This window comes from Juglans regia, chromosome 12 (genome assembly GCF_001411555.2).
Source record: "Juglans regia cultivar Chandler chromosome 12, Walnut 2.0, whole genome shotgun sequence".
Taxonomy (NCBI): Eukaryota; Viridiplantae; Streptophyta; class Magnoliopsida; order Fagales; family Juglandaceae; genus Juglans; species Juglans regia.
The window spans coordinates 19,824,539-19,846,779 of record NC_049912.1 but is presented as its reverse complement, the minus strand read 5'-3'; the positions used below and the strand labels follow the sequence as shown (position 1 = coordinate 19,846,779).

Here is a 22,241-nt window from a genome sequence, read left to right as displayed (position 1 = left end):
GTCAAGAAGCTCTTAAGTTGAAACTGCTGAGGGCTTGGCAACCCTCGGATAGTTCAAGATATTTACCTATTGGTTAAGACAAAGCAATCTAGTATTTTGTTTATAATGGAAACTAAAATACAAAAAACCAGAATGGAAAAACTGAAACATTTGGTTCAGTTTTCACAGCCTTTTTACTGTTGAGGGTATTGGCTATGGGGGTGGGCTAGCTTTATTATGGAAAGATCATGTGGCATTGGACATTCATAGTTACTCACAAAGGCACATTAACTCTTAGATCAAGGATTGTCAATCAAATGTTTCTTAGATGTTCACTTATTTCTATAACATCCAGAAATTGGAAAAATAATTGAGGGGTATCGGATTCTCAAGCATTTATCCACTCTTCAACCACACAAGTGGTTGTGTATAGGTGACTTCAATGAAATATTGTTTCAAGCAGAAAAGTTCTCTGGTGCTTGAAGATTTGATAAACAAATGACTTTGTTTGCTGATACCTTGATTGAATGTGGGCTTTATGATCTAAGAAGCACTAACAGTCAATATACATGGTCAAACAATAGATTAGATGACCTTTTCACCAAAGAAAAACTGTATAGAGCAGTTGCCTCAACTGCTTGGTGTGATACTTTTGGTAATGGGGATATCCAGGTGCTGTCTCCAATCACATTTGATCATTGCCCCCTTTTACACATTGTGGATACTAGCCATCATTTCCACTCTTTTCCTCATGGCTTGCATCGATATGAGGCTAGTTGGAACACTTATGCTAATTTTGCTAAGATTGTGGCATACTCTTGGATGGAAGTAGACCCTTCTCATGGTGATTTACCATCTTTAAGCAAAAAACTGGAATGTTGTATGAGATCTTTTAAAAGGTGGAGCAAGAATCAAACTCCACTTTCTGACCATAAGTTACAATCCAAGATCCATAGGTTGGACACTATCCAATCTAATCTGCAAGCCACCACAGTTGAAGAAGCATCACAGTTGAAGAAAGAGATTAGTGCTATGCAGCATAGTCTTCATCTAAAATGGAAGCAAAGAGCAAAGATCCATTGGTTACAAAAAGGGGACTGAAAATTTTTATCATATGTGTGCCAACCAAAGGAAGAGGAGGAACCAGATAAACCAAGTCATTGATCCCTCTGGTGCTGCTATTACTAACCAAAGAGCAATTGGAAGGGCTTTCACTTAGTTTTATCAATCCCTATTTAAATCCACTAATCCTTCACGCTTTGATAGTTGTTTGCAGGCATTAACTCTAAAAGTCTCTTCAAATGTGAATGATAAGCTGTTGCAACCACTAAGGAGGAAGTCACCACTGCTATCTTCCAAATGGGACCACTGAAAGCCCCTGGTTCAGATAGCTTTAGTCTTGGTTTCTATAAAAAAAATTGGTCTAGGTAAGAGGTCAATGAGGCTGTCTTATCTTTCCTTAACTCAAGTGCTGATATAGCCTCTATCAATTTCACCTACCTGGTAATGATTCCCAAAGTAAGCCATCCCAAGCATGTCAATGACTATCGCCCCATCAGTCTTTGCAATATTCTTTACAAAATAATCACTAAGATGATCACCAATAGACTTAATCAGATATTACCTTCCGTCATTTCACCTAACCAATGTGCTTTTGTCTCAGGAAGATTAATTACAGACAATATTCTAGCCGCTTATGAGAGACCCTCCATACTATGCACACTCAGTTGTCTGGTCACAAAGGTTATATGGATGTGAAGTTAGATATGAGCAAAGCTTATGTAGAGTGGAGTGTGACTTTCTCAAAGCTGTGCTACTAAAACTTGGTTTCACACCCAGATGGACATAATTGATTTTAAAATGCATCACTACCTCCTCTTTTGCTTTCTTAGTGAATGAGGTCCCTCATGAAAGGTTAACGAGGCTTAAGACAAGGCTACCCCTTGTCACCATATCTTTTTATCCTTTGTGTAAAGGTGTTAAGTTCTCAACTCAATGATGCAGTACAACATGGTGTCCTTACTGGTGTGCCAATTGCCAGAGGTCAAATTCACATGAGTCATGTTTTTTGGCATATGACAATCTTTTATTTTTTAGGGCTACAATGAGAGAATGTGTTGCTTTACATTAGATATTGGAAGTCTATGAAAAAGCTTCTGGACAACAACTCAATCGAGACAAGACCTCACTGTTTTTCAGTAGGAACACAAAGCCAGCTACAAAAGCCTATTTAATGGAGGTGGCAAGGTTACCAACTACTATGAAAATGGAAAAGTACCTAGGTCTCCCTTCTCTCATTGGACGATCTAGGGTGGCTACCTTTAAGGGTACTGTTGATAGGGTTGGTCAGAAACTTGGTAACTGGAAAAATCAATTTCTTTCACAAGCTGCGAAGAAGATACTTATTAAGGCTGTTCTTCAGGCCATTCCCACTTACTACATGAGTGTGTTTTTACTCCCTCTTTCCCTATGCAGGAAGCTAAATTCTTTATTTGCTAACTTTTGGTGGGACCACCAAGACTCTCAACACAAAATCCATTGGAAAAGCTATCACTTATTGAGCTATGGCAAAATGGAATGAGGCATGGGGTTCAGGGATTTGCATTGTTTCAATCTAGCTTTATTGGCAAAACAAGCATGGAGACTGTTTCAGTTTCCTACATCCTTACCAAGCAGGATCATTCAGGCCAAATATTTTCCAAACTCCTCACTTTTACATTCCCAGTTGGGCTCTAGACCTTATATTTGGGGAAGTGTATATCACTCTCTTTTCTTGCTTAAGGAAGGCATTATTTGGAAGGTGGGTGATGGACATCAGATTAGTATTTGGTATGACAAATGGCTACCTCGGGATTGTTCTTGCAAGGTGCAATCCCCTTTCTCTATTTTAAATAGCCATGCAAAAGTTACTGAACTTATTGATCAAGAGAAGGCTGGTGGAATTTGGAACTTCTTCACTCAATTTTCAATGAGGCAGAATTTTAGGCTATTGTTGCCTTGTGAGATTGATGGCACAGTCAAATGAGCTGAAATGGAGAGGTATTTTCATAGGTATGTTCTCAGTCAGAAGTGCCTATCACTTCCAAAAGCAGCTTCTAGTTTGGTCCAATGGAGGCACATCATGGCAGGGGCAGCATGAGGCTATATGGAAAACTCTTTGGTCTTTACAAACAACAAATGCAGTTAAGGTTTTTCTATGGCGAGCCTGCACTGATGCATTATCTACAAAGTTGAACCTATTTCATAGAAGAATTGTGGATGATCCCTTATGCCCAATTTGCAAACTTGAATTGGAAATCCCAAGTCATATACTATGTTCATGCCCCTCTGCCAATGATGTCTAGTTGTTGGGAGATAGACCTTTTCAAAAAGCCTCCATTATCTGTAATGATTTTACTAGAGTCTTTGAATACATGTGCAGCAGATTGGGGCCATAGGACTTGGTTTTGTTTGCCATCCTCTCGAGGATGCTTTGGTTTTGAAGGAATTATTTTCATCATAAGGAGAGTTTTTTGTCACCATATTTTGTCTATCAGCAAGCAGTGCAAGCTCAGGCAGATTTTCTGGAAGCCATGATGCCCTCTCCCATCCTCCCCCACCACCCTTCTCCTCATTCCTTACAATGGCAAGCTCCTGTTGGCAATTGGCTCAAAGTCAATTGGGATGTGGCTGTTCAATCTGGATTGAATAAGATTGGTGTATGGGTTGTTATTAGAGATTCTGGTGGTAATGTAATAGCTAGTCTGATGAAACCATTGCACTACTGTGTAGATCCCTCCATAGCAGAAGCATGTGATTTTTTTTTGTAAGGAACTTGATCTACATTCATTGATTTTTTAAGGTGATTTCAAAGTGGTGGTTCAAACTGCTTCCTCACAGGTGATCCATGAAGGTAAACTAAGTGGCATCATCAATGATTTTCGGTGCTTAATGGTGACATCCAAGTGGCAGATTCAACATGTCAAAAGAGAGCTCAACTGTGTTGCACATACAATAGCAAAGCAGGCTGTGTTACGTGACAATGAATTAATTGATTTAGATTGCATTGCTACATGTATTACTTCTTACTGATAGCCATAACTTTTCTTAATGAATGCATCTGCTATCTTTTTACTTCAGGGAAAAGAAAAATAAAGTGACATCTTATAGTTGGTTTGTTTTTATGGATAAAATGAGATGAGTTGAATTAAAATTAAAAATTGAATAAAATATTATTAGAATAAATTTTGATATTTAAAAAGGTTGAATTATTTATTAAAAAATATTAAATTTATTTAAGAAAAATTTATAAAAAATTTATTTTTCCATATATTAATTATTGATATATTAAAAATTATAAAATTTGAAATTTGAAATTTGAATTTTAAAAGAAAACTAGTAAAATGAATCTTGTAAATAAAACTGTAAGTATATGTAATACTATTCTTATTTATTTTATATTTATGTATAAATTTTAAAAAAATTGTAATGATAAAATGAAAAAGAAAAAATATATTTGAACCGTGAATTGTATAATCGTAACGTAATTATTTTGATAAAAATAAATAAAATATGAGATCCACTTAAAAAAAAATTAATTTTTTAATAATAAATATTATTATTTTTAAATAATTATACAATATTTACGTAATTATATTTTATAATTGTACGTAGAATTACACTTTTTCAAAACATTTACCGACTCTCGAGAAGATAGGGCAGCCGGTCTCTCTGATATTTATCACCTGCGTAACGTCGCAAGTCAATGTTGTTTTGAAGTTGGAGTTGAGAAGAGCCCGCCAAAGCACACCCCCAAGCACAGCGCTGAAATCCCCTATTCTACCGACTCTCGCTCTCTCCGTCTGTCTCGCCCATCTCTTCCTTTTACGTTTCAAGATGAGTACCATGAAGTTTTGCCGGGAATGGTCAGTACCCCATCTCCGTTACCTTTACCATCTTCATCATCATCACATCATCATCATCATCATCATCATCATCCTCACCACCTATCGGCTTACTTTCACATTCATTTGCAGCATTTGTTTATCATGCCTCTGTTATACCATAAAAAATTATTTTTTGTAACTTCATTTTGGGTTTTTTTTTTTTTTTTTTTGAAATTTCAGCAACAACATTCTCTACCCTAAGGAGGATAAAGAGCAGAAGATCCTCCTCTACGCGTGCCGGAACTGCGATCATCAGGTCCTATCTCACTCTCGCTTTTGTTTCTTTCTTAAGAAAATAATATTCAAACTCTGAATATATGAACTGAGTTGGGGTTCATTGTTCTTATCTTATTCATGTTGTATTCAATACAGTTTCTTCATTTGTTGCTGGATAGACCCATTACACTACCCCAATTTTACTTCTTTGATTGCCTTCTTTTTCTTGGATATAGAGTGACAAAGGTTACACACCCTATTCCTAGATTTTTGGGCCAAAAAAGGTGTTTTTATCACGCTAATTGTCCTTTTGCAAGGATTTTGGAGTCCTTGATGCTTTGATTCTTTCATTCTCTATTCCATGCACCCAAAAAGTGAGTTCAGTCCGTCTTGAAGCCCGAATTCCCATATCTCCCACACCTAAATCTAAAGATTAACATGTTGATTCTAATTTTTTTATTTTATTTTGGAGTTCTTGTTGCTTTGATTCTTTCATGCTCTATTCCATGCACCCAAAAGTGTGTACAGTCCGTCTTGAAACCTGAATTCCCATATCTCACACACACAAATCTAAAGATTAACATGCTGTAGTAGCATGTTGATTCTAATTTTTGTTTATTTTGGAGTCCTTGTTGCTTTGATTCTTTCATGCTCTATTCCAGGCACCCAAAAGTGAGTTCAGTCCATCTTGAAACCTGAATTCCCACATCTCACACACGCAAATCTAAAGATTAACATGCTGTAGTAGCATGTTGATTCTAATTTTGTTTAATAAGTTTACGAATTTAATTGGTCCTTCTCGTCTTATATTCTATTATTAATTATAGACATTTTTGCTGGCTTCTGAACCCTCTCTAAGCCTATTTCCCCCCCCTCTAGTTCTTAGCCTTGCTTTTATTCTGTATGCTGACCTCTTCACTTCCACTTCACTAAATTAAAATTTCTCTCTGCAGTGAAAATGTTAAGTGATTGCATTTTATTTTGAAAATTCATTTGTTTTGGTTCAGTAAAACTGGAACTTTTGCTAGAGTGCCAATTCAGCTCATAATGCTACAGGGTTGGGTTTGCATAGATTGATTTCGTCCTTTTAATGGAGTCTATGATTTCTGGTTGGGTATTTTTTGTTCTCCTATGTGTTTATTGTTTATCCAACACCATGCAGGAGGCTGCTGACAACAACTGTGTCTATAGAAATGAGATACATCACTCTGTTGGAGAGCGCACTCAAGTATTACAGGATGTTGCTGCAGATCCAACTCTTCCCCGCACTAAATCTGTTCGCTGTGCCGAATGCAACCATGGAGAAGCTGTCTTCTTCCAGGTGAAGTTTCTAACCTATTTAAACTGCTATGGTATTTATTGTAGTTACAACATAATTATTTAATTGACCTTTTAACCTGTTCTAAAATATAATAACTTTTATGACTATATTGGTTATAAAACTAAAAGAGCATCAGTTGATAACCTCAAAATGATACGCGTTGAGAAAGCCAAAGGACTACTAATTCTAAATTAAAGTTACTAACTTAATCATATATTATTTTCATATAATCACTTTAATTAATGACAGTATTTTAAATTTTGTTTTCATGTAATCATATAATCAGGGGGTGAGTAGATGTCGTGGCTTCATAGGAGTAAAGTTTACAAAATTATATATTATATAATAGATAGAAAATATAATGCTTGGGAAAATAATGATGATGACGATGATTAGGGCTGCAAACAAGCTGAGTTGAGTGAATTCGAACAAGGGTACTCGAGCTCGATTAGCATGTTTACTACTCATTCGAACTCAGCTCGAACTTGAATAAGACTTGAATATCTTTTGTTAACCATTAATGTTGTTCAAATTCGGTTCGAGCTCGACTAAAAATAAACAAACGACTCAAACTCTTCCTTTTTTTTTTTTAATTCTAATTCTTATCTTTTGATTAATGTATTTTTTTTAAAAAACATTTTACAAAAAATTCTAACCATATAAGTATTCAACCAAGTAGTTTTGATTAAAAAATTCTTATGATATAACTTTTTATAAAATAAAATAACTTATAGTTGTAAATTAAAAAAATAATACATAAGATAAATGTATTAAACTAATACATTTAATTTATAGATAACATAATAAATCAAAAGTTCTAGTTGTGTAATATATTATTATTAAATATAAGTTATGAAGCTTACATTATTAATTATTATATTTATTAGTGTATTACTAGCATATGATATAAGTATATAATTATAACATATAAGTTCATGTACATATATTACACTATAAAAATATAATAATATGCAACTAAAAATAAGAAGTAGTAGTTATAACTTACAATATGTGTTATCATTTATCTAGTATAATGAAAACCATGTTGTGTATAAGGTTAATGATATGATTCCTTAATTAAAAGGAAATACCATCAACTTATGTTATGAGGTGCATTATATATACAAATTATAGTTATTCAATTATAGTTAATTTGGTAATTGTTTCAAGTAAATGTGTATTCAGCTATTCATTTATTACCATATCAATAGGCTATAATCTATATAACAATTAGAAGATTAATATATAACATTAATACTTATAAAAAAGTTAATATAATATTAATTTTATATTACATAATACATAATTAACTAAATTTAGAAAATAAATTGTATTACAAACATAAAATAGCTTGATATATCATATAACTTGTAATAAAATACACAGCTAAACATTCACAACTAATTACATAAAATATTTTCTATAAGAAAAAGAATAATACAAATTATCCTAAACACACTTTGGGCACATAATAAATATATTAAATAAGGTAAACTATATATATATATTAATAATATATAATTAAGTATATAAAATACAACTAACATGTAATAAATATAACACACATATAGAACACATTACGAGCTTCAAAACAAGTTAATTCGAGCTTATACGAGATTTGTTCACGAACTAGGAATGTTTTCCGACTTTCCCTCACTGTCAAGCGTAGGATCTCCGACACAACATGGATAGACAACGCCGAGGGTGGGTTTTCAGGTGGCACCATGCCGATGAAGGATTTTCAACAGGAGGTGGGGTCCCGAGAGCTGTGTACAGAGGTTGGAAGTGATGGGGGTATTGATATAGGGCCCTCAAGAGGATTGCAGGTCCTTAGTGCTGACGCAAAGCTTCCTTTAGGAGGACTATAGGTCCCTCTTTACTGAAGGGGAGATGGGAGAGTCGGTGGAGTTGCAGTGGTCAAGTAGGGACGAGATTGACATGGTAGGGGAGCCCACACCTCTAAACTATCTGTTACCAGGTCAACTTTGAGCTTCTAATTGGGTTTTACATAAGGTGTTAGAATCCAACACTGTGTGGGGCTTGAATGTTCGGGTTTTGAGGAGCAGTTCATGGCTTTGCTTATTGCCATTGAAGCTGGATGTGATCAGATTAAGAGTTCTATATAAAAAAAAAACAGAGGGAGCTAAAGAGGTTAACATGGTCTATTAACTACAAGGGAAGCTCAAGTAGAGAAAGATCCAAAGGAAAGGGACCAACACTCTCTTTATGAAGCCCAAAATCATATCCTGGAATGTCTGAGGGCTTAACGAGGCCAATAAGCGATTTTGGATAAAAAACTTGCTCCGTGGGTGGATGGTGGACAATGTGTGCCTACAAGAAATTAAATTGAAAGTCATTTCAAGAAGTATTGTTCGTAGCTTATGGAGTTATCTATATGTGGGTTGGACTTACCTTGCATTAGTGGGGGCCTTAGGAGGAGTATTAGTTATGTGGGACAGAAAGGTGGTAGAGAAAATGTAGGAGTACATTGGGGAATACATAGTGGCATGCTCCTTTAAGAGTGTAGAAGATAATTTTAGGTGGGCCTTTGCTGGTATCTATAGGCTGAACTTGGACAGCGAAACAAGACTGTTATGGGATGAATTAGCTAGCGGGACCTGCCATGGTGCATTGGCAAAGACTTCAATGTTATACGATTCCCAAGTGAACGTTCGGGAGAAAGTAGATTGCGGCCAGCAATGACGGAATTCTCGGAGTGTATCTTCGAGCTGGGCCTGGTGGACATTCCTCTTATGGGAGGAACATACATGTGGTCTAACAATCAAACGTGGTCTTGACTGGATTGTGGTGGTATTCCAGGAAGGACTCAGTATTTTAAATTTGAAAATATGTGGCTAAAAACAAAAGGTATTGTCGAGAGGATTAGACAATGGTGGTCCTCATACCAGAGCCATGGCACCCCTAGTTTCATTTTTGCGGGCAAACAAAAAATTTTGAAAAAAGATTCAAAGTTTTGGAATGCTCAATCCTTTGGTGATATAGTTGAATGTAAGAAGTCCATGTTGGCAGAGCTATAGGAGATAGAGCGGGTACAGGAGGGTCGGTTCTCTCTATGGAAGAATTCTCTTGGAAGATTGAGTTAATTTTAGAATTAGAGAGGGTTACCTTATTGGAGGAGATCTCTTGGCGCTAAAAATCATGAGCATTGTGGTTGAAAGAAGGAGATCGAAACAAAGTTTTTTCATTGAGTGGCCAATTCTCATAGGAGAACTAATACCATAAAGATGCTAAACATAGATGGTGCTGTTCGCACAAAGGCCCCTGTGATTCAAGAATATATTGCTGGTTTTTTTGAGCATTTACTTACCAAACAAGTGGGGTGGAGGCCTAAGCTTGATGGACTAGCCTTTGAATCTATCAACCGGCAGTATGTTTCTTGGCTTGAGAGGCCTTTCGAGGAGACAAAGGTTCATGGTGGTGGTGAGGAGAATGGTCAAAGACAAAGCACTTGGTCCCGATGGCTTTTCTATGAGATTTTTTCAATCATGTTGGGATGTGGTGAAGGAGGACCTAATGCAAGTGTTCCAGTAATTTTATTCGGTTGGAAAATTTGATAAAAGTCTCAATGCCACTTTTATTGTGCGTATTCCGAAGAAGATTGGGGAATTGGGGGTGAAGGACTATCAGCCCATTAGTCTTGTGAATGGGGGTGTACAAGATTCTTTCCAAGGTGTTTGCAATTCGTCTTGGGGAGGTTTTGGGGCTGGTCATCACGAAACCCCAAAACTGATGACCAACCCCAAAACGCATTTGTAAAGGTCAGACAAATTCTGGACCCAGTTCTCATTGCCAACGAATGCCTAGATAGTAGACTCAAATCTGGCAACTCCGGTATCTTATGTAAGCTGGATATGGAGAAGGCATATGACCATGTTAATTGGGAGTTTCTACTTCACTTACTTGAGAGGTGTGGCTTTGGAGAGAGATGGAGCTCTTGGATCAAATGGTGCATATCAACAAGGGAAGTTCTCAATTTTAGTAAATGGCAGTTTGGTGGGATTCTTCCATAGCTCCTGTGGGTTAAGACAGGGGGTTCCTTTGTCCCCACTCATGTTTGTCATTGTCATGGAGGTGCTCAACAAAATGATCTCAGCCTTGGTTAACAGAGGCTGTGGCTGGTTTTTCAGTCGGTGATTCTCTCAACATTTCTCACTTGTTCGCAAATGATACTTTAATATTTTGTGAGGCAGAACAAAGTCAGATTTGGGCACTTCTACTCTGTTTTGAGGTTTTATCCGGTTTGAAAGTAAACTTAGCCAAATCAGAATTAGTTCTAGTTGGTAATGTTCGCAACATCCGGTAGCTGGCCAACACTTTTGGATGTAAGGTTTCTTATCTTCCCATGAATTACCTTGGTCTTCATTTGGGGGCCGCCTCAAGGGCTATACCTATTTGGGATGCAATAATTGAGAAGATTGAACATGGATTGATAGGTTGGAAGAGACTGTACTTGTCAAAAGGCGGCAGGATCACATTAATCAAGAGCACTGCCAAATTTACCAACCTACTTTTTATCGTTATTCCCAATTCCAACGAGCGTGGCGACTTGTATTGAGAAACTTCATCGCGATTTCCTTTGGGGTGGTTTAGGGGATGAATTCAAATTCCATTTGGTTAAGTGGGATAAGGTATGCTCCCCAATTTCTTCTAGTGGGTTGGGTATTAGAAATCTGAGGGTCTTCAATCGGGCCCTTCTTGGGAAATGGTTGTGGCGATACAATCAAGAACCAGAAGCTATATGGAAGTCGGTGATTGACTGTAAGTATGGAGGTATGTGGGGGAGGTGGAGCACTAGGGAGGTATATTAGACGAGGATAGGGGTGTTTGCCCGTCATACTAGACTTGTGTTGGGGGATGACTCAAGAATAAATTCTGGTACGACTTATGGTGTGGCGATAAAGCCTTCAAGGACTCATTTCCTTCAGTCTTCAAGATTGTAGGTGAGAAAGAAGGTTCAATGGCGGAACAAATGGATATATCTGGGAACTTAGTCCAGTGGAATGTGAGCTTTACTAGGGCAGCCCAAGATTGGGTAGTTGGCAGATTTGAGGACTTCTTTAGACTCCTGTCCTCCATAAAACTGAGCCCTCAAAGATCAGACACGTTGTGGTGGATACCTGCAAGTAAATGTATATTCTTGGTTCGCTCTTTCTATAAGTCACACAATTGCTGAACAATCACTTTCCATGGAGAACAAATCCGATTTGGAGAAATAGAAGTGGCGTTTTTTGCTTGGACAACTTCCTTGGGCAAGATCTTGACGATGGATAACTTACGGAAACGCAGGGTGATTATAGTGGACTGGTGCTGTATGTGTAAAACAGTGGTGAGATTGTGGATCATCTTCTATTGCATTGTCAGGTTGCCAAAGCGTTATGAGACAAATATTCAAACGGTTAGAGCTAGCCTGAGTTATGCCCACTATAAGGGTTCAATTTTTGGCTAGTTGGACAAATCTAGGCGGTATTCCACGAATTACAGCTATATGGAAGATGGTACCTATTTGTATTCTGTGGTGCATATGGCAGGAGCGTAATGACCGGATGTTTGAGGACAAGGAGCGCACATTAGAGGAGCTTAGATTAGTTTTTGTCAGAATTTTGCTTTTCTTGGCCAAAGCTGATGATTTTAATGGCCTTGATCTTCATGATTTTCTTGTTTCCATTTCCTCCTCCTAGATAGGTGTTACTTCTTGTATACCATCTTGTGTACTTGCGCTATGCCTATTCTTATTAATACAATCGTTTAATTATAAAAAAAAAAAACTAGATAAACCACAGCATCAGAAATCGAGATGTGGCGCATGATGCTATATCAAGGTTGCATACCTGCAGGCTCATACATCCATTAGGTCTACTGGGCATGAACCAGTATAACACATCCACGCAAGATTTTGTTCCTTGTGGAAGTAATAAGTAGGAACTGCCAAGTGCCCCACGAGTAAGTTGCCATGTGCACCCTTGGAGGGCAGTCTAAGTTACTTCTACTATCCATGGTACAATTAAAAAATCAAGCTTTTGGAGGGAATTGAAGATGTATGTCAATGACAGGGAATCAATAATTTTAACCATCGAGAGAGGCCCATAAGTTCATATTAGTTTTTGGCTTAGATCATAATTTAATTTATCTTAGCGGCAAAACAAGTTCATATTAGTTTTTGGTGTCATATCCTTCTTTGCCAATGGCTCGCATGCGGGAATTCATTACAATTTTAAATCAATTGCTTGTTCCTCTAGATAAGCCAATGTTATAGTGCTGCTTTGAAGTTAAAAATTTTGCTTCTCAGGAAATCCAGATCTGCTGGATTTGGTTCAACTTAGATTTTTCTAGAGTTAATATCATGTTATTCTAGAGATTGTTTTTTTTTTTTGGTTTTTGGTGAGCACACACAGCACACTTATAAGCAAGCTGCCTTTCACCATTGCAAGACAAGAAGAAATGATATCAATAGTTACCCTCTTCCCTGAGCTTCTGAACTCTAGATATGCTACTTTTATGCCACCAAGCCATACCTGCTTGAATATCATTGTGCAAGCCAGCTCAAAGTTCAGGCAGGAGGCAAAGTGCTCTCGTCTCGTTTTCTGCAGTTAATTTATGCTGGACAATCATATGCGCCTCTATTAGAAAACTGATGGCAATCCCTTGATTAAATTCATGATGAGCGAGTAATTTTTCAACTGCTTCCAATTTATGTGCAGGCAACTGCTAGAGGGGAGGAGGGTATGACACTGTTTTTTGTCTGCTGCAACCCAAACTGCGGCCATCGATGGAGAGATTAAGAATGAAACCAGGCTCAACTGCTTCCAATTTATGTGAAATTGTCGAAGACTTGTGACGATAGTATGTCGTAATGGAGTTTGGAAGACTTCCATTAACAAATGAAAACCTGTATCATCACACCCTTTTGGATTGTGGGTAAATAATCCAATTTTTATACGATATTGAGTGGGTAAAATAATCATGTTCAGCCCTTAGGCCAATATCTTTATTGTTTTGCATAGTTTGATTCCAATGTGGATAATTTTCATAAAAATTGGGGGGGCGTCTTGACACTTGATTATCGTGGCTGCCCCCATTTTCACACTTCAGCACGGGTTGCAATCCGTAGAATTTATTACAATCTGGAAAAAAGAAATATATAACTAGACTAGTGAATTCTAGTGTGTTCTGTACAAAAATACTGTTCTGATGAAGAAAGAGAGAGAGATAACAGTGATTAGTTAGTTTTCATATTAGATGAGATGAAAGTTAAATAAAATATTGTTATAATATAATCTTTGTTTTAAAATTTAAAAAAATTTAATTGTTTATTATATTTTGTATTAGAATTTAAAAAAATTATAATGATTATATAATAAGATGAGATGATAGTTTCATCTGGAGACAAAGACAGTAGTTAGTTAAGTCAATATTACTAGTATTCTAATGAGTTCATTTTTTTTTTTTTTCAAAAGATTTTCGATTTCACATAACACAACTTTTCCTTTATTTATTTATTTATTCTTATTATTTTTAATCAGTAAACAGCTTCAAGGCAGGAGGAGAAAGCATTGCACAAAAACAGCTACAATCATCTCCTAAGTATGTACAAACAACCAGACTTATCCAAAGCAAGAATCCCTACTAAAATGTTGGGAAAAGAATAAAATTATAGTTATGTTTATACGTGCAAGCCTCGAATGGATACAAGTCACACAAGAGAGAGAGAGATGCTGTCAGTCAAGAATGCTAGACCTTTTTTGCCATCATTGTTATTAATGAAAATATCGAGCGTCTGTTTGTCTGTCTATACAAGAATGAATTTTTCTGTCAGGAAAAACTTACACGGAAACTGGCTAATTCCTGGGTTCCCAAAAGACTAACCAATTCCCAAAATTGAAACTAAAGGGTGTAAAAAAAAAAAAAAAAAAACCTCTATATAAATAAGAATCAATAGTACAATACTATATCTACAAAAAAATAGAGGAAAAATCCCAGATGGGAGTCGAACCCCATCAATGATCATGGACCTACTTCTCTACAGAACTCTATGTAGGAGCTACAAAGATGACAATGTCCGTGTGAACCAGTCTGATAGGCGCTCTATTTTTCCTGACATTTCTGCATTTTTTCCAAAGTAAGATTCGGCATTTGACAGCATGACTGAGATGTCATGCTTCAATGCCTCCAAACTTCGATAGTAGTTGTTCTCTAATCTTGCCTGGATCACTTCAAGAGACAACGGAACAGGAAACCTGTGCAAGGCTCATAAATTCAGACTCCATTTCAAATTCCCCACTATAACTAGAGAGAATATAGATTATCTTTGGATGAGTAAAGCAAGACAAAAGTACATACAAAACAAGTTCCACAAAAATAGACAAAGCCGAACCTGTTTGTAAAATATGACTTATCTGAAACATTTTTCAATTTTTGAACCCCATAACGATCCTGAAATGTACACTACAAATTAAAATGTGGAAAGCGATGGTGAATCTGTAAAATTCAGGGGCTTAAAAGAGGTTTTCTGCCTATATTACCTGGGATTTGTTGCCTGACTGCTCTAACTTCACAAAAGCAGACAGCAGCTTAATTCTGATCTCATCATCAACATGAGGCTGCTCCCATTGAGTATCAGCATCAAAGAGCTCCCAAGGACTATGATTATGCCTTTCTCTGGGATCACTCTTGTATTGAATAGTGTACCTCTCCCATGGACTGTCAGGAAAATCATCTGATTTGGCCTTTACAGACACGATACGACCATCCCACCAACTACCATCTTCTTCACCTTCAGTTTTCCACCAGACTCTGCATTTATCCCTCAATGTCCAATTTTTCTTCATAGCAGCATCAAACCTAGTTCTTTCAACAAGGAAGTCTGGGAAGCCAGTCACTTCAGTCAGAGTTAATTTAAAAGATTTATGGAAAACACTGGAATCCGGATCTACAAATTGAAGTGTCATTTTACAGCAGCTATCCCCAGACCCAGCAAGTGAGGAATATTCGAGGTTTTCAACTTTACAAAATTCCACAGCTCCTCTGTTACCCTTCAATGATGTCCAAGTTTCCACTTCTCTTAAATTAAAATAATTATTATACTCCTGATGGCCCTGAAAAGTAGAGGTTCCAAAGGTAAATAACTGAGATTAAGACCGAAAAGAACTAACAACACCCCCCCCAAAAAAAAAAAAGAATAAAAAGTGAATAAAAATCAGCAATAGAAATCATTTCTACCTCTTACAACTAACCTGTCTTAAATAGACGACCCCATCCCCTTGCTGGGGGACATATCGGGAGCCCTCCTCATGTGTCGTCAACAGTAACCAAGATCCTGTTCTAGCTGACCGATGTGACTTCCTTCTACCAATTGGATCCCACTCACGGACATAATTACTACTCCTCCTGTTTCGAGTAGACCTCAGTCCAACAGTCATCCTAGAACTTGATCCCCAATTTTCACAGGGGAGTTGATATCTGTTTGTGGATCTATAATCGGTACTTCTAAATGTATGCCCCAATTCATGACCTTGCGTCGTCATGAGACTATCACTGATCACATCTGACTCATGTGTAGATGCCTTCAGTCCCATGGACCTTGTCCTACGAGCCCAAGCAAAAGAGCCTTCTTGAGACTCCAGTCCTCCAGTTAGACTCTGGTTGCTTGCATTTGAAATGCTTTCTCCCATCCCACCACCATCCACTTCTAAAATTGCCTTACTACTGTTTGATTTCAACCTTTTGTAAACAGCAGTATAGACTTTGTTTGTATTCGAATGCAACTCATGTGTAATGGAGAAGGAATCATTATCCATCTGAGTGTGCAATTCTTGTGCTTCATCGCCATGATCTGTACTAATTCTACTGTCTCCATCATCCTCAGGTACAGCTAGATCCTGTTCCTTGTCCAAAGGACTTTCATGCCAACCATTGTCACCATTTTCTACTGAAAATTTCATTTCCTGTTTATGAGATGCAGAATCCCTTAAAACCCTACTTGCCATTATTGTGAACTTTGTGGAGATTGGTGTAATTCTCTCGCTTTGTTCCGGATGCTGATCATTCTCATTCTTGTACTGCAAAGAAAGGGTGGCATCCTGAGCAGCCCAGTGAATAGATTTTGTTGTATCACGATTAATACCCTCAGGGGTAATACCAACAATATTTGAACCGTTTGTTAGTGGCAACCCATCCATATTATTCCCATAAATGTGAATTTCTGAAAAGGGGGATATCGTATCACAATCCATTTGAGATTTTACGTGTCCAACAGTATTATTGTCTTTTTCATCATGACTACCCAGACTTGCACGAGACCTGGCCTGAGTGTCTGATGACATGCCTTCCCCAAATCTCAGACGCTTGGATGTTCGAGCCTTGGCCCCTACCCATTTAATTTGATGAGTATCATAGCTTTCAGACAGGTTTAAATGATCTTCAACCTTATCTAATTTTTCTATAATGCTGCAGATTGCATCACCAGAATGGTACCTTGAATCCCTAGAGCTTTTCTGATCCCCATTTTCTTCGATGGCCGCCTGAGAAGCCTTAGATGACGATCCCACCAAATCAGCCTGGTAGTTGCTTTTATGTAATGTGCTCCCTGGAAGCACAAGCTTACTTGAATCCTGAATTGGCAATTTGAGGACCAATCTCCTCCGGTTTCCACCATCTTTATGGTACTCAGGTAGTTCATAACATTCAACAGCATCCTTGGACTGATCCAAAGATACTTCTTTACCTTTTAAATGCTTAGTTTGCTCATTTGATAAAGATCTATCGGATTCATCACTCCCAATGATTGAATCTTGCAATGCAGATTTGCTTTCTGACAAATTTTCCAAGCCATCTTCATCTTCACACTCTGTAGATGTTCCTGTGATTTTTGAAAACAAAGTAAGAGCATTTCGCGCAGCAGCTCTTTGGGGTCTAAAAGACTTTAATGTGGAAGATTTCCTCTTTGAAGATTTTCGGCCATTTCTTGATTTCCTAGTTTGGCTACCTCTGGCTGAGTTGTCATCACACTCTTCCAGATTCCTCCTTTTAACAAGCCTCCCAGAAGACGTCATAATCTCAACCTGAAAAAGGAGAAAATCAATTCAAGCAATCCAAAAAATAAAAAAAAGAAACCCGTTTCTGCCTTCCAAATAAGTCATTTGCGTCCACTCTCCCCAACTTTTTACCCCGGTAAAAGAAAAGCTTGCTTTTCATCAGAATCTTAAAAAAGCCACTTGTGACAAAGACCTCTAAACGGAAAGAAAACGTTATCTTAAGCAATAAATAAGATGCACCATTTAGACCCTTTTTGGAGTATGTTTGGGTAAGAGCTTTTGAGTTTTTTTAGATGCATTGTTTATTGAATTTATGAAAGTGGATAGGAATAGTTGAAAAGTTGTTTAAATATAATTTTTTTATGTTAGTTTTAGTTTTGATTTTTGTAGAAGTAGGGCTGTAAATGAACCAGTCTATTCGATAGCATGCTTGGTACTCGCTTGGTTAAACTGGAATCGAACTTGATTTGTGAAAAGAAAAGCTCGTTGTGAAAGCAGATACCCGCTCGAATTGTAAATGACACATGCCCGACAAAACTCAACTCGACTCGGCTAAGGCTTGTTAAGACTCGCTCGTTTATGCTCGAGTCGACTCGTTAGCTCGACTCAATTAAAACTCATTCATATATTGATAAATATATACATACATCTATGTATATATACACATATATATGTAGTAACTAATAATATAAGCATACCACTTTTATAATTAAATGTATAATATGTAATCTAATTACTTATGTTTATATAGTGAATATATTTTATAATTTGTATAATAATTAGTCGATAAAATTTAATAATTTCATATACTAATATGTGGGAACCATATATGAAATAGATATATGCTATCATATTAAGTGTATGTATTAATAATATATGTAGGCATATAATATATTGTTATTTTGGATAAATATCAACTAGTTAGATATTAATTATTTTTAAATTTTTAAAAATTCTATAATTCAATAGAGGTTCTACTTGTTAGTTGTATAAATTCAATATTAGATTATTTATTTAATTTATTAATTATTAAATCTTATTCAAAAAATAAAAAAATAAACAATTCGAGCTCGAGCTCGAGCTCGGCTTGACTCGAACTCCTTTGTGGGATGAGCTTGAGTTGAAAGTTTAGCTTATCGAGTTGAACTCGAATAAAGAATAAAAAAAAAATCTTGAGCTCGGGCTCGAGCTAGAGTATTTTGAGTCAAGCCGAGCTCGGCAAGCCAAAGATCAGCTCGGCTTGGCTCGATTACAGTCCTATGTACAAGTTTTTTTGGTTTTTGCGTCTTTACATTTCACTAAAACTTAAGAAAATGATTGGATGAAAAGTTGGAAATTTGAAATAGAAGTTCTTTTTGAGATTGAATGATGTATGGATCAAGTTGAAAAAAAAAAAGGTGAAAAAATTTTGAAAATTTTGATTAGCCAGAGATAACCATAAACTTACTTCTGCCTTTTTCCTCCTTGATCTTCGAAGGCTGTCCATTCGTGTGTCAGCCTCACTGTCTTCTGCACTACACTCTGGATCACCAGAGGAAATCAAACTAAAAGTTCCTGGCTCTCCTCCAGTAATATAATCTTCAGTAACATTGTACTCTGAATCAGTATCATTACTTTGCACTTCATTTTCTGGTCCCCAATCCATTGCATCTACAAATTCTGGCAATGGATCAGGAAAAAATTCCAAGTCTGCCAAAGGCAGCATTTGGTAGTCTGGATCTACGCTGAAATCAGGCCCCATGGCTAGTCTCAAAGTAGAAGGATGCCATTCTTTACCCAGAGCTACTAACCGTCTTTGCTGGTATGCAGTCTGATAGGGTTCAGGGTATGGCACCATGTCTGGCATTCCAACCAGATAACAAGTACTTGAGATAAGGGGATTGTTACAAAAACTACTTGCATAAAGAAAAATGATATTAAGGTTAGTGCATCCAGTTAACCTGAGCCACAAAGGAGATCTTCCAGATTCCGTCTATACGGTGGAAGCTGAGTTTCCTGAATCAATGTCGTCATGCTTCAGCATTCAAGGGGGATGATAAGAACATAATATATCAAAATCTAACAGCAAGCCAGCAGTTTATTTATTGTCATAAGTCTTTCTTACATTTGACCATCACCCTTAGACACACATATACCTAGCACCTACCTAGCAGATGCATGGTAAATGGATCAGCAGGAGGAAGAACAAAGTATTTTTCCAAGCGCATGTAAAACCAAAATTTTCATTACATTAAAGCAGTCCATTGTGGTGGGAGAACTGCTTACAATCTATATACATTAACCATTACCGGAGTCATTTCCTACAGCATTGTAGCACCGTCCTGAGCATGTAACTTTGTTTTGCTTGTGCTATAAAACTTTGCAAGTATTATTGTAACACAAGGAAAGCACAAGCTACATCTGAACTTAATACTCCAAAAGAACAAATCAAAATTACGATTAAAACTTGTGGAAATCATTATAAACCATAAGAACTTCTCCCTCCTATGCAATGTGGGATCCTATTTACCATCCTTCCTTTACAAAATTTGACAGTCTCCCCTACTCAAATCCTTGACATCCTCATCAAGCCATTCCTGAGGTTGCACAACTCAAGTACATAAGCTGGAAGTGGACTGTAATACTATTTGTACTGACCAAGAAAACTCCAAACTGCATCTGGGCTAATTCTCCAAAAGAATTAGTCAAGATTACAATTAAAGGTCCCACAAAATCATTATAAGCCGCAATAATTTCTCCTTTGAGCCAATGTGTGATTTCATTCCCCACTTTTCCTATACTCAATCCAAATGCTACAATAGTGCCAAAAATTTAAGCAAACATGAAAAAAACTAAGTAAAAGGTCACAAATGACAAAAGTTGCCAATAATCAACTAACCTGGTCGAGTGCATTACCATGGGTATCATAAATAAGGGGGAGATAATCACCAAGAAAGAACTGTCAATCAAGTGCATACATGATAAGCACCACAAAGAGGCAAGAACCTTTTTCTTAATGAGTTATTCGATTCTCAAGCCGGTGTGTAGAGCACACCATCCACATCACTTAAAAGGAAAAAATCAATTTGTAAGATTCAAATTTTAAAATTTATCTTCCAAATCAAATTATGTCATGTAAGCATATGTGCTCTACAATGCTCTACACACTGGCTTGATAATAGAATTTTTCTTTCTTAATTTTTTAAGTAGGGTTGGGAAAGGAAGGGGAAAAGAAGGGGGCAACAAAATGTATTCGTACCTGATCATATTTGGCATCCATTTGGGACTCGCCTTGGCCTGTATTTAATATATACAGTTGACCAACATCATCCGAAAGAATAATCGATGTCCCATCCCTTATAAATGAGTAAAAGAAAATTGCATATCATATGTAACAATATAATTCTCCAGAAAATAAGCATCGCAACAGATTCTATCTCAAAAAAGATGCAGGAATTAATATGAAAATTGTTTAACTGCATAGAAGCACAAAACATCAGAATGCATTCAATAAAGGTCTGTAATGAAACAAAAGTCAAAAAGCTTATTTTTGGGACAAACTCTTTTGAGTTGCAAGCACTGCATCAACTCATGGAAATCAATTTGCCCAACTAATTAGACTGGCAAGAAGATTTGCTGTCATTTCGCCCTCTCTAGGGCTGTATTTGCTATCAGATCACACAATTTTTTTTTTAATAAGTAGATCACACACAATTACAAGAACAAATTTTCAAAATTCATATTAAAAGAAATTTTTGGAGTTGAGTAGTGTTTAGTCTACCAAACTTAAACTTGGTAGGGATTAGGGCTAAGTTTAGTTTAGTTCATGCTTTTTTTTCGATAAGTAGTTAATTTCATGTTAAACAAATGTAATTGGGCTGGCAAGAAGATTTGTTGTCGTTTTGCCCTCTATAGGGCTGTATTTGCTATCAGATCACAGCAATTCCAAGAACAGTTTTTCAAAATTCATATTAAAAGAAATTATGGGAGTTGAGTAGAGTTTAGTCTACCAAACTTAAACTTGGTAGGGATTAGGGCTAAGTTTAGTTTAGTTCATGCTTTTTTTGGATAAGTAGTTAAGTGCATGTTAAACAAATGTACACAGTTATCAAGTATCTAAAGAAGAGATCTCCATAGATTTTATGAGAAAATAAATCTTCATTCAACCAAAAAAAAAAAAAACGGAAGAGTAATTTCTTGCGAGCAACAAGAAGCTCAGAAAAAGTGAAGCTTAAAGCCTGGTTTGGTTTCACAAACCTTTCAAACCATTTCATCTCAACATCCAAACACCATTCAAACACAAACATGTTTCAATTTCAAATTTTCAACTTTTTCATTTAATCATTACCTAATCATTACCACTTTTCCAAACTTCCAAACAAAACACAAAAAACAATTCAACTTTTTCAAATCCCAAAACAACAATTATATTAAAAAATTATATTCTAGCCCTCTTTTAACTTTATAATTTTTTTATTCAATTTTTTCTCTCTCATTTCCCAAAATCCCAAAAATCATAACTCAAACCATTTCACTACCATTCACAAATTATCTCACTATTATTCACATATTTCTCATCTCATTTCATATGTGTAACCAAACGAGGCCTAAGACTTATTTTTAGTTTCATCCTATCTTAACTTATAAAAAAAAAAAAAAAATTATCCTATCTTTGACACCAATTTTCTTCTAACAGCTCTACTTCTTTCTCTATCTTTTTTTACAATTTTTTTAATAGGTCTCTCTATTTTCTTTTTTCAATTAACATTA

The 22,241-nt window shown here is 36.4% G+C and overlaps 3 protein-coding genes across 5 annotated transcripts in view; 2 read left to right on the top strand and 1 right to left on the bottom strand.

The window, feature by feature from the left end:
- The first annotated feature begins 477 nt into the window (after positions 1–477).
- LOC108994733 lies at positions 478–1,080 on the top strand. The gene has a single exon (XM_018970060.1). The coding sequence runs from the start codon at positions 478–480 to the stop codon at positions 1,078–1,080; it is 603 nt and encodes a 200-aa protein (XP_018825605.1).
- Positions 1,081–4,663: 3,583 nt separating this feature from the next.
- Positions 4,664–13,442, top strand: LOC108994698 (DNA-directed RNA polymerases II, IV and V subunit 9B). The gene is made up of 4 exons (XM_018970013.2): positions 4,664–4,883; positions 5,085–5,160; positions 6,283–6,441; positions 13,161–13,442. Exons 1-4 carry the CDS (start codon positions 4,855–4,857, stop codon positions 13,239–13,241), a joined length of 345 nt encoding a protein of 114 aa, XP_018825558.1. The 5' UTR covers positions 4,664–4,854; the 3' UTR covers positions 13,242–13,442.
- A 733-nt stretch (positions 13,443–14,175) lies between these two features.
- The window catches only part of LOC108994787 (bromodomain and WD repeat-containing protein 1-like), a 32,105-nt gene continuing 24,039 nt past the window's right edge, over positions 14,176–22,241 (bottom strand). For 2 of the 3 annotated variants that reach the window (XM_018970138.2, XM_018970142.2), the window contains 8 exons: positions 20,731–20,827; positions 20,371–20,430; positions 19,433–19,487; positions 18,940–19,331; positions 15,693–17,519; positions 14,982–15,554; positions 14,834–14,892; positions 14,176–14,696 (listed from right to left, as the gene is read on the bottom strand). In XM_018970138.2, coding sequence (XP_018825683.1) covers positions 14,501–14,696; positions 14,834–14,892; positions 14,982–15,554; positions 15,693–17,519; positions 18,940–19,331; positions 19,433–19,487; positions 20,371–20,430; positions 20,731–20,827 — 3,259 coding nt within the window. In that variant the 3' untranslated portion in view covers positions 14,176–14,500. The remainder of the gene's footprint in view (positions 14,697–14,833; positions 14,893–14,981; positions 15,555–15,692; positions 17,520–18,939; positions 19,332–19,432; positions 19,488–20,370; positions 20,431–20,730; positions 20,828–22,241) is intronic. The other variant, XM_018970140.2, reaches the window with a different exon arrangement.